Source organism: Panthera leo, chromosome B1 (assembly GCF_018350215.1).
Source record: "Panthera leo isolate Ple1 chromosome B1, P.leo_Ple1_pat1.1, whole genome shotgun sequence".
NCBI classification, from domain to species: domain Eukaryota; kingdom Metazoa; phylum Chordata; class Mammalia; order Carnivora; family Felidae; genus Panthera; species Panthera leo.
This window is the reverse complement of record NC_056682.1, coordinates 49855783-49868818: the sequence shown is the minus strand read 5'-3', so window position 1 is coordinate 49868818 and position 13036 is coordinate 49855783. Positions and strand designations below refer to the sequence as shown.

General features: G+C 35.7%; 1 protein-coding gene across 4 annotated transcripts in view; it reads right to left on the bottom strand.

Moving 5' to 3' along the window:
- Nucleotides 1-13036, bottom strand: part of FZD3 (frizzled class receptor 3) — a 103118-nt gene that overhangs the window by 66347 nt on the left and 23735 nt on the right. For all 4 annotated transcript variants that reach the window (XR_006201606.1, XM_042934954.1, XM_042934956.1 and 1 more), the window contains one exon: nt 406-602. Coding sequence is in view for 3 of the 4 variants with exons in the window: in XM_042934954.1 (XP_042790888.1) it covers nt 406-602 (197 nt within the window). In the remaining variant the exon portion in view is untranslated. The remainder of the gene's footprint in view (nt 1-405; nt 603-13036) is intronic.

The window sequence follows — 13036 nt, the reverse complement described above, 5'->3', positions numbered from 1 at the left end:
CATTAACACATTTAAATCATATGGATACTTAACTTCCATTAAATCATCATTAAAGACATTTAATGGTGAGGTAACGAATGATTATTTTCTTCTCTATATTTTCTAACTGCATTACTCATACTTGTATAACCAGAAATTTTTTGAGGAAAAAAATTGTCTTGTTTTTCTTCATTCTTTTAAAAATTTCTTCACAGAAACGTTTTTTCTTTTCTACCTTTTTCATTTAGTGATTCCAAGTCCCTAAGGAAATGAACAGTTCAGAGGTCATGAAACCTCTGTTCAAAATTAAAACTAATATATGCTACATTTCAAAAGTTTTAAAAAACTGATGAACTAGAAGACAAGTAATTTTAACATACTGCAGCATACCATAAGTAATGATCTATGAAAATCTGATTTTCGCACCTACTGCATTCCATATCTTCAGGCCAAGGAACACCAAACATCTCCATGAGCTCCGAACACTCACTGTAAGCCCGCTGACACAGCCTACGACAGGGAAGTGTGACACGTCCATATTCCATACAAATAGGAGCATAGAGTGCACAAAGAAATGGCCGAAAATCCCGAGAACAATCCAGATTCACCATTGGGTGGAATGGCTAGGAAAAAGTTAAAATTGAATAATTAGAGAAGGAGTTGTATACAAGTTAAAGTTTACTATATGAAATATTACAAGATTCTTTTTTTTTCCATTTTAAAAATGTCTGGAGGTTATTAAACTTTTCTGAAAAAAAGATTTTGTTTTTCTAAACAAAATCCTCTTAGCTATATCCCTGAAGAGTCTGAATTGGTTAAGACTGAGTTATATCTCAGAATCTAAATTTTAATTCTTAAAGGTGATATTAATGAAGAGGCAGGGCTCAGAATCACATTATGATCCATTTTACATATGAAAATAAAAATTCATGAAAGATATGCCAAAAGCTCAAAAAGTGATTACTGCTTGGTGACAGGATTTTAAGAAATTTTGATTTTCTTCTTTTCATGTATTTCAATTTCTACATTTTCTTCAACTAACAAGTATCAACAGAGAGCAGACAAAAGTTAAAAGAGGAAAGGGAGAGGGGGTGGAGGAAGAGAAGTAGTTATACATAGCAGTAGTTATTTTGAGCGTAAGGGAGAGGGAAGAATCTTTCACATTTGTCCATATTTTCTTGTTCTCGTTACATTAAAAATTTTATAGAGAGTTCTTTGAACTCTGGTATCGCATAATGTAAGCAGAAATAACACTGTAAGCTGATATTAAGGAAACAAAAGGAAAAAAATAGCGGCGCAAACATAAAACTATGTTAAAATAATTATAACCACAAGAATAGATCAAATATCCCAATAAATGTGCACCTGGGTTTTTGACTATCAAATACATTTCCCACTTATTTATACAATAATTTCAGAGTCATTGCTGATTTTGACCTGGTAACACATATTTTCACCACTAAGCCTTTCTACTAAGAATCAATTTCTACATTGATATATAATATTTTCCAAAGGTCCGCCATACACAATGCAGTCAGAAAACCAAGAGTCACTTAAGGAAACTGATGTCAAAGAAGTTAACTGTATAATGGATGTGGTAACCAACAAATAACAACAAACTGTATATGGCCATCACTTCCATGAATGAAGGAATAGTTTATGTTATACCAATGTTTCCATCAAGAACAATTTTAAAATACAGAAAAAAAGTTTAAAAACACCTATTTAAAGCTACTGAAGAACTGCTGAAGTAAAAGAACTAAAAGAACCAAGAATACAGAAGAGCAGGGAAACATGGAGAGGTGGCCTGATAAATGCAGCCACTTTTCCAAGGAGGCATTTGTTGAAATTGGGCATAAGGCAAGAGGCCGTGAATCAGGCTTTGACTGGGCTGGTGCTAGAAAACGGAGAAACCAGCAGAACTGTGGTGGTCTTACAAGGCTACAAACAAAATTCAAAACAAAAGGAATAACACACAGGTGAGAAGGGCAAGTGCCAAGGATAGAGTCTGACACACAGCCAATTTTCCCTTCAAGAAATTTGAAAATTCTGAAGCTGCATAAGGAAGGACACTAAGAAGCTAAGCAGAAAACCTCTGAAAAGCAGAGTGGAGATTTTGGCAGTTTTACATGCTGGATTAGAGTTCAAGTTCTGCCAGGGGAACTGAACATACCAGACTCAGCCTCTGAATGGCTATACTCGAGTTGCAGGAGCAAATCAGAGGGAGGCAGAGACCTGCCAAAACTGTAACCCAGCCTCAACTCAGCTCACTTCCTGATGGAAGTAAGGTGATCTCCCATTTATCTGCTTATCAGAAGGAAGGGTGAACCTCCTCTGGAGCTATATGACATCATCTGGAACCTCGCCAATATTTTGTAATATCTAACACTCAATAAAAAATTACTAGGCATTTCTAAAAACAGGACCACATTGGGCACTTGGGTGGCTCAGTCGGTTGAACAGCCGACTTAGGCTCAGGTCATGATCTTATGGTTAGTGAGTTTGAGCCCTGCATCGGGCTCTGTGCTGACAGCTAGGAGCCTGGAGCCTGCTTCAGATTCTGTCTCCCTCTCTCTCTGCCCCTTCCCAGCTCATGCGCTCTTTCTCTCTCAAAAATAAACATTAAAAAACAAAACAAAACAAAAACAGGATCATACGATTAAAACCCAGAAAAAAAATTACATCGATTTGGTGACCCAGCTATTGATCTTAATACACAAGACTGTATATAATTACATCAAATATATTCAGGGAAACAAAAATGTATTTTATCAGAAACTAAAATCTATTATAAAAGGAATCAAATGGAAATTCTATAACTGAAATATACAATCTGAAGAACTCATTAGATCAGAAGACAGAATTGGCAAAATGGAACACAAGACAATAGGAAATATTCAAACAGAAGCACACAGACCAAAAAAATACTGAAAAAATACATAAAATAAGAGACGTGTAAAACATGGAAAAGTCTAAGATATGCATACCTGGAACCTCAGAAGGAGGGGAGAGAGAGAATGTGCAGAGGCAATATATAAAAAGATGATGACTGAGAATTTTCTAAAACTAATTGAAGACAACAACCTACAGATTCAAAAACTTTTACAAACCCCAAGGATAAATACAAGAAAATCACACCTAGGCAAATGTTATCTCGATTGTTGAAAACAGAAGAAAAATATCTAAAAAGCAGCCAGTGTTAAAAAAGACAACTGTTAACAGAGCAACAGTTAACATTCAGAGCTTGCTCTGGAAAACCATAAATCAATAGATCTTAAAGAGCTAAGAAAATATAACTGCAAACCCATAATTCTATAGCCAGCAAAAATATCCTTCATAAATGAAGGCAAAGTAAAGACATTTTCAGACAGACAAAAATGGGAGAAAATAGGTCACCAGCAAACCTGCACTACAAGGAATACTCAACAGTTCTTTAGACAGAAGGAAAACGATCAAAGATAAAAACTCCAGAAGTACTTAAAAGAAACAAAAGGGGTGAATATGTGGGAAAATATGAATGAATACTCCTTGTACCAATAACAAAATAATGCCTTAAAATACATACAACCCACAGGTATATTAATATATAATAATCAAATGGAAAAGACGGGAGGCCAGAGGAACACTAATGGGGTAGTGGTTTAAACAATGATTTTTATTAGACTATTATATATTATAAGTCATGGGTACATATCAATTTCTATGATAAGCAATAAAAAAATGCACAACATGGTAAAAGAGAGGCAAACAGAGTAACACAAAAGGCGGCAAAACTGGAGAGAAAGAAACACAAAACAGTCTGCACATATTGAAATCAAATAGTAAGACAGTAAATATTAACCCAAGTATATCAGTAATTACTTTAAATATACATGGACTAAAAACTCTAAGTAAAAGACTAAGAGTTTTGGACTAGGTAAAAACAAAAACAGGAAAAAAAAACCCAACTATGCTGTTTACAAAAGACATTTTTCAATATAAGCAAATGGGTTAAAAATAAAAGAAAGAGGGGCACCTGGGTGGCTCAGTCAGTTGAGGGTCCAACTTCAGCTCAGGTGTCATGATCTCACAGTTTGTGAGTTTGGGCCCCGTATCGAGCCCTGTGCTGTCAGCTGAAAGCCTGGAGCCTGCTTCCAATTCTGTGTCTCCCTCTCTCTCTGCCCCTCCCTCACTCACACTCTGTCTCTCTCTGCCTCTTAAAAATAAATTAAAAAAAATTTTTTTAAATAAGTAAAAGAAAGGTAAATGGTAATGGAAGAATTAGCCAAAGGAAAGAGTAGATTTTATGACAAGTGTTCCCAGAGATAAAGAGCATTTCATAAGACAAAGAATCAATTCACTGATCCTAAAAAGCAAATCTAAACATATATGCACCACTTAACATAGCTTCAAAATATTTTAATCAGAAATATACAAAATAAAAGGGAAAATGTACAAACCCACACTCTGAGCGAAAGACTGATACACTTCTTTCAGTAAGTGACAGAAGAGTGAGGCAAAAATTCTGTAAGAATACAGAAAATCTAAACAAACCAACTACAAATTTGATCTACATATTTATAATCATGATGCCCAACAATGACTGGATCCTATTTAACAGACACATGGAATCTATCAAAATTGACCATATTCTAGATCCTAAAAATCATGCCACAACAAAACAGAGAACTAAAATCATTCATAGAAGGTTCTATGACTAAAATGTAATTAAGGTAGAAAAAAGTTACAGAAAAAGCCCAAACCCACTGTTTGAAATAGCAGACAACAAGCTTGTAAATAACTCATAATCAACAAAAGGAATCATAATTGAAATTTAAATTGTATAATTACATAGATTATATAGAGAAGTAAATAAAAACAATAAAATAACAGCAAAAGCTGTACCGAGAAGAAATTTACAAGCCGATATACACATATAAGAAACTAAGAAAGCCTGAAAACAAGCAATGATATTAGCACCATCTCCAGAAGCTAGAAAAAGAGTGGCCAAACTTAGAGAATATAGAAGACAGACAATAATTAGGAAAAGAAAAGGGAGGGGAAAAAAAAAAACCCAAATCTCAAATTACCAATATCAGAAATGGAGGAGAGAACATTACTAGAAAAATAATGTAGATATCATAAATAATAAATTTGATATGTTAGATGAAATGAACAAATGCCTTGGGAAAAAATTAAAATTTACCAAAACTCAAAGAAAATCCAGTCTTCTATCTACAAAGAAATTTAATCCATTATTAGCAATGGCCCCCCCTCAAAGAAACCCCTAAGTTATGATGTCACTAGAAAAATGTATCAAACATCAAAGCAAGAAGTTGCAGTAATCATACACAAACTCTCTCTAAAAAAGGAAAAAAAGGAACCTTTCCCAATTCATCTTATGAAACCAGAGTAATTTTTATAACAAAACCCAACGGGACTACCTAAGAAGGAAAATTATTCTTCATGACCATAGATGTAAAAATCATATCCCAGTATCAGTAAATTAATCCGTAATATATAAAAAGTCAATATACCACACTAAATGCATTTTTTCCCCAAGGATTAACATCTGAAAAACCAGTTAATATAATTAATGTCATTAATTGAAAAAGGGGGGGTAATCACATGATCCATTAAAAAGCTGTAATAAAAGTATTAGATGAAATTCAACATCCATTTATTATGAACTCTTAAGAGACTAAGAAATTTCCTCAAATCTTATGGCAAGTATATACATCAAACCACAGAAAACCTCATACTTGTTGGTAAATTATTAAAGGCTTCCTGAGATCAAAGATGAGACAAAAATAACTGTTACCACTATCTTATTTAACACTGTATTGAAAGTCCTCACCAAGGCAGTAAAAATATAGGAATAAAAGGTAAAAGAATTAGAAGGCAAGAAATATAAAAATTAAAGGTATATGGATCAGAAAGAAACTATCATTATTCAGAGAGGACTTGTGTTCTAGTTACCAAACTTTTATCTCTGTTCCACATTCACTCTTCAATATCAATGCTCTATGATAATAGATGGGATTTATGTCACCACTTCTCCTTTACAGTAAGCATGTGTTTAAACTTTCTCAATAAAGAGTGTTAGAGGAACACTGCAGGACAAAGGGGGCTTCCTTGTTGGTTGTGGCTGCTGTGCAGTCAGGCAGCAGTGCAAATGTAAAGAAATCTATGGTGCTGTGTCCCAGCCATGTGCCCAGAAATGTCTCTTAGTAAGTAGCCTCACAATCACGACATAGCCTAGTGACACCCTTCCTGCAGCCCTTCCAATATGGACACTGCATGCTTGAGGCCTCCTACCTGCGGCAGTGCCTTGACTCCCTCTATCTACTCAACCACCAGCTAACACTTGCCTATGTATGCCCTGAAGAACTGCTTCTTGCTTGCCCAGCAACCATGGACCAGCTCTGGCCCAGGCAACCCAGTGAACGTCTCTGCCATCCACTGAGTTGCAACTACATCATCTACAATTAAGGTCTGAGCCTTGGTGTTTGGAAGTCCCTTCCAAGATTGTCCTTCTGCCCTAGAGAGCCCTACTGAGCTCTCTCTATATTTTATAAATACTCTCCTATAATGGCTTATTATTTTTATTATACTTCCCTTATTTAAATCATTGAGTGTGTCTGCCTTTGTTTTAAACTTTTTTTTTTTAATGTTTATTTTTGAGAGAGAGAGAGGCGCGGGGGGGGGGGGGGGGGGGAGAGGATGAGTGCCAGAGGGGAAGAGAGGGAGACACAGAATTTGAAGCAGGCTCCAGGCTCTGAGCTGTCAGCACAGAGCCCGACGTGGGGCTCGAACTCATGAAATACAAGATCATGATCTGAGCCGAAGTTGAACGCTTAACCAACTGAGCCACCCAGATGCCCCAAGAGTGTCTGTCTTCTAATAGAACCAGACTAATAAAAACCTGTCACAAAGAAAATCCAAAATAATCTATAAACCATTAGAATAAATGAATTTACTAGGAACACTGGATATAAAGTCAATAAAGATAAAAGCTATGTTTCTACCTTTCAGCAATACACTAAAAATGAAATTAAAAAAAAAAAAACAATTGAAATTAAGAAAACAACTTCAGTTTAAGACCATCAAAAGGAAAGTTCAGCATCCTATATTCAGGAATAAAGTTAACCAATGTGGTGCAAGACAGAAAACTACGACGTGTTACTGAAAAAAACTGAAGACTACCTAACAAATAGACATCCTATATTCAGGAATTAGAGGACAATGTTGTTAAGATGGCAATAGTCCTTAAAGTGATCCAGAGATTCAATTTAAACCCTTAAAATGGCAGTTTTTTTTGTTTTTTTTTTTTTTTTTTTGCAAAAATGGAAAAGTTGATCCTAAAATTCCTATGGAATTGCAACAGAGTCTGAACAGATCAAAACAACCTTGAAAAAAAGAACAAAGTTGGTGTACTCATACTTTCCAATTTCAAAACTTAACATAAAGCTATAGTAATCAAAACACTCTGGTATTGGCAGAAGTCTAAACATGCAAAAGAATAAAGCTGGGGACCCTGTGTTATACCACATACAAAAATTAACTCAAAACTTGTAAAAGAAAATAGAGGTAAACCTTCATGACCTTGGATTTGGCAATGGTTTCTTAGATCTGACAACAAAAGCACAAGCACAAAATAAAAAAAAACCAGATATATCAGACTTCATCTAAACAGAATGCTTTCATATATTTCAGAACATTTTCAGTAGAGTACACAGACAACTCACAAAATGGAAAAAAATATTTATAAGACATATATCTGATAAGAGTCTAGTATCCAGAATAAAGAACCCCACAACTCAACCAAAAGACAACCTAATTTTTTGAATGGGCAAAGAACTTGAAGAGACATTTCTTTAAAGAAGTTAATGCAATGGCCAATAAACATATGAAAAAATGTTCAATGTCATTAGGAAAACGTAAATCAAAATGACAATGAGATACTATATTACACCAAGATAGCTGTAATCTATAAACAAATAAATAAATGAATGAATAAATGAATAAATAACAAATGCTGACAAGGATATGGAGAAATCATGGAGAACACATGGAGAACCCCCATGTGTTGCTGTGGGAATGCAAAATGATGCAACCACTACGGAAAACAATTTGGTGATTCCTTAAGAAGTTAAACATAGATTACCATATGACCCAGCAATTTTACTCCTAGGTATATACCCAAAAGAATTAAAAAATGACGTTCAAGGGAAAACTTGTATATGAATTTTCACAGAACATTATTTGTAATAGCCCTAGAGAGCAAAATAAAGCAAAAACAAGCAAAGAGAAGGAATAAAGAAGAAAAATTGGGGCACCTGGGTGATCAGTCAGTTACGCGTCTGACTTCAGCTCAGGTCATCATTTCGTGCATGGTCCAGGAGTTCAAGCCCTGCGTCGGGCTCTGTGCTGACAGCTCAGAGCCTGAAGCCTGCTTCGGATTCTATGTCTCCCTCTCTCTGCCCCTCCCCAGCTCACGCGTGTGCACGCATGCTCTCTCTCTCTCAAAAACGAACATTAAAAAAATTAAAAAATTTTAAAAAAAGAAAAAAATCAATAAAACTGGAAACAGTAAAATAGAGAAAAATCACTCAAATAAGAGATGGTTCTTTGAAATTACCAATAAAATTGATTAGCTTCTGGCAAGATTATTTAAGTTTATTTATTTTGAGAGAGAGAGAGAGAGAGAGACAGAGAGGGAGACAGTGTGTGTGTGTGTGTGTGTGTGTGTGTGTGTGTGTGTGTGTGTATGGGAGGGAGGGAGGGAGGGAGGGAGAGGGAGAGAGACAGAGAGAGAGAATCCTGAGAAGGCTCTGAATTGACAGCATGGAGTCCAACGCGGGGCTTGAACTCTCACAAACCATGAGATCATGACCTGAGCAGAAATCAAGAGTTGGATGCTTTTAACCAACTGAACCACCCAGGTGCCCCTAGCAAGGCTATTAAATAAAAAGGAAAAACACAAATTACCAATACTAAGACTGAAAAAGAAGATGTCACTGAGGCTCCACCAGCATTAAAAAGGCAGTTAAGCGGGGGCGCCTGGGTGGCTCAGTCAGTTAAGTGACCAACTTCGGCTCAGGTCATGATTTCATGGTTGTGGGTTTGAGCCCCACGTCAGGCTCTGTGCTGAACACTTGCTCGGAGCCTGGAGCCTGCTTCAGATTCTGTGTCTCCTTCTCTCTCTGCCCCTCCCCCAATTGTGTTCTGTCTCACTCTGTCCCTCAAAAATAAATAAATGTAAGGAAAAAATTTTTTTAAAATAAATAAAAATAAAAAGGCAATAAGGGAACATTACAAACAACCCTGTGCACATAAACTAGATGCCTTACATGAAGTAGACCAATTCTTCAAAGTCAGACTACCAAAACTCACTCAAGATGAAGCTGATAATCTGAATAGTCCTGTTAAGTACTAAAGAATTTGAATTTGTGGTTAAAAACCTCCAGAAAAGAAGTCCAGGCCAGATGGTTTCATAGCTAAAATCTAACATTTAAAGAAATAGTAACACCAACTCTACATAACCTCTTCAAGATAACAGCAGAGAAGGGAACACATCTCAACTAATTCTATGAAACAAGGGGTGTTTAATATTAAAACCAAACAAAGATAGCACAAAAGAAGAAACTACAGACCAATATCTCTCATGAACATAAATGTAAAAATCCTTAAAAAACAGTAGCAAAGCAAATCCAAAAATATATTAAAAGCATTATATACCACAACCTAATAGAGTTTCCTCCAGAAATTCAAGGCTGGCTCAATATTCAAAAACCAATTAATGTAATCCCAATTACCAGGCTAAGAGAAAAATCACATTATCATACCAAATGATGCAGAAAAAGCACTCATGAGGGGCACCTGGGTGGCTCGGTTGAGTGTCCAACTTCAGCTCAGGTCATGATCTCACATTTCATGAGTTCAAGCCCCACATCGGGCTCACTACTGCCAGCACAGAACCTGCTTCGGATTCTCTGTCTCCCTCTCACTGTCCCTCCCCTGCTTACACTCTCTCAAAAATAAATAAAACGTTAAAAAAAGAAAAAGAAAAAGAAAAAGCACTCATGATTTTAAGTTTTCAACAAACTAGAAATAGAGGATAATTTCCTCATCTTGATAAAGAACATCTACAAACACCCTGCAGCTGTCATAATTAATGGTGAAACATGGATTCTTACTCCTAAGATTGTAAATAAGGGAAGGATGCCTATTCTTACCACTCTTATTCAACATGGGATGGGAAATCCTGCCAATACAATAAAGCAAGAAAAGGAGAGACTAGAAAAAGAAAACTGCTCCTATTTGCAGGTGACATTATTGTCTACGTAGAAAATCCCAAGGCATTTACAAAGAACACCTCTTTGAACTAGTGAGTTCAGCAAGGTTGCAGGACACAAGAAAAACATACAAAAACCCCAACTATTTCTATATAGATTTGCACTCCATATATAAAGAGCACATGAAAAACTAAAACAATACACTTATAACCACAAAAGAAAGAAAGAAAGTGAAAAAGAAAAAGAAAGAAAGAAAAAACACCTGTGTAGAAATTCAACAAAACATGTATAGGGCTTGTATGCAAAAAACCATAAAATGCTGATAAAAATAAATCAAAGAATATAAAAAAAAAGACAGATATATACTTGTGTTAGTTTGCTAGGGCTACTGTAACAAAGTACCATAAGCTGAATGACTTAAACAACAGAAATTCACTGTCTCATATATCTAAAAGCTAGAAGTCTGAATCAAGATGTCAACAGAACCATGTTTGCTCTGCAGATGCTAGAGAAGGATCTGCTCCAGGCCTCTCTCCTAGCTTTTGGTATCCTCAGATTGTGATAGCATAAATCTGATCTTCACATTGCATTCCCCCTGTGCCTCTTCACATCATCATCCCTCCATGTGTGTCTGTGTCCAAATTTCCCTTTTCTAAGGATACCAGTCATAACTAAATTAGGGACCCTTCCTACTCCAGTATGACCTCATTTTAACTAATTACACTTGTAATGATCCTACTTCCAAAAAAGGTCACATTCTGAGGTACTGGAGTTAGTACTTCATCATATATGTTTTAGGGGGACTCAATTCAACCCATAACAACACTGTTCATGGTTTGAAGATTCAACATTAAAGATGCCAATTCTCCCCCAAAAGATTTCCAGATTTAACGAAATTTTTATCAAAACTCAGCATGACTGTTAGTAGATAAAAAGGAACTTATTCTAAAATTATATGGGGAAAAAATAGATTTTGAAAAAAAAAGTGGAAAGAATCATGCTATCCAATTTTAAGACTTACTATATTGTTAACAGTAATCAAGACAATGTGGAGAATCAGTGGAGACAATATGGACAATCAGTGGAGAGACAGATACAAAAGATCAACAGAACATAAAGAGAACCCAGAATTAAACCTACCTAAGAATGGACAACTGAGTTTTGAGAAAAGAGCAAGAGCAATTCAATGGTGAAAGGATAGTTTTTTCAATAAATGGTGCTGGAACCAGAGGACATTAATAGACAAGAAAATGAACCATACTTTATACAGATTAACTCAAAAGTGATCATGGATTTAAATGTACAAAACGAATAAGAAAGAAGAAGAAAGAAGAATTCTGGACCAAGAGTTAGGTGAAAAGTTCTTAGAAATTATACCAAAAGGACAATTCATAAAGGAAAAAAAAATTGGTAAATTGGACTTAATTTTAACATTTACAACTTTTGTTCTCTTCAGGACCTTGTTAAAAGGATATAAAGACATGCTACAGACTAGGATAAACTATTTGCACACCATACATCCAATAATGGATTTGCATCCAGAGTATGTATAGCATTCTGAAAACTCAAAAGAAACCATTGCAAAACGAACAAAAGACATAAACAGATATTTAACCAAAAAGGATACATGAATGACAAATAAGCACACGAAAAGATGTTCACTATCACTAGCCACAAGGGAAATGTAAATTAAAATCACATGAGGTACCACTATATACATATATACTATATATATATTAGAAAAACTGAAATAAAAAACTGTGATAATACCAAATGATAGTAAGAATGCAGACAAAGTAAATCTCTCATACACTGCTGGTGAGAATGTAAAAAAAAATTTTTTTAACATTTATTTAGAGAGACAGAGAGAGACAGAGCGTGAGCAGGGGAGGGGCAGAGAGAGAGGGAGACACAGAATCAGAAGGAGGCTTCAGGCTCTGAGCTGTCAGCACAGAGCCCAATGCAGGTCTCGAACCCACGAATCATGAGATCATGACCTGAGCCGAGGTCAGACGCTTAACCGACTGAGCCACCCAGGTGCCCCTGTTGGTGAGAATGTAAAATGGTACAACCACTATGGAAAACAGTTCAGCAGTTTCTTAAAAATCCAAATATATGCTTATCACATGATCCAGCAATTACACTCCTGGGCATTTGTCCCCCAAAATAAAAATGTATGTCTACACAAAAACCTATACACCAATGTTCATAGCAACGTTATTTGTAATAGCAAAGAACTGGAAACTGAAATGTCCTTCAATGGGTGGTTGATTAAACAAATTGTGGTATATCTATAAAACAAAGTATTCTGAAATTAAAAATAATGACTACTGATACCTGGAATAATGAGTATGGATCCCAAACGGTATTATGCTAAGTGAAATAAAACCAATCTCAAAAGATTACATACTATATGACTCCATTTATACAACATTCTTGAAATGACAAAATTATAGAGAACAAAGTAGTGGTTGCTTAGGATTGGAAAAAGGGAGGAGAGAGAAAATAAGCATGAGGGAGTTCCTTGGTGGTGATAAAACAGTTCTTTAACGGTATATATTTTATATATAATTTTTATATATTTTATATATTTTTTTTTAATTTTTTTTTTTAATGTTTATTTACTTTTGAGACAGAGAGAGACAGAGCATGAACAGGGGAGGGCCAGAGAGAGAGGGAGACACAGAATCTGAAGCAGGCTCCAGGCTCTGAGCTGTCAGCACGGAGCCCGATACGGGGCTTGAACTCACTGACCGTGAGATCATGACCCGAGCCGAAGT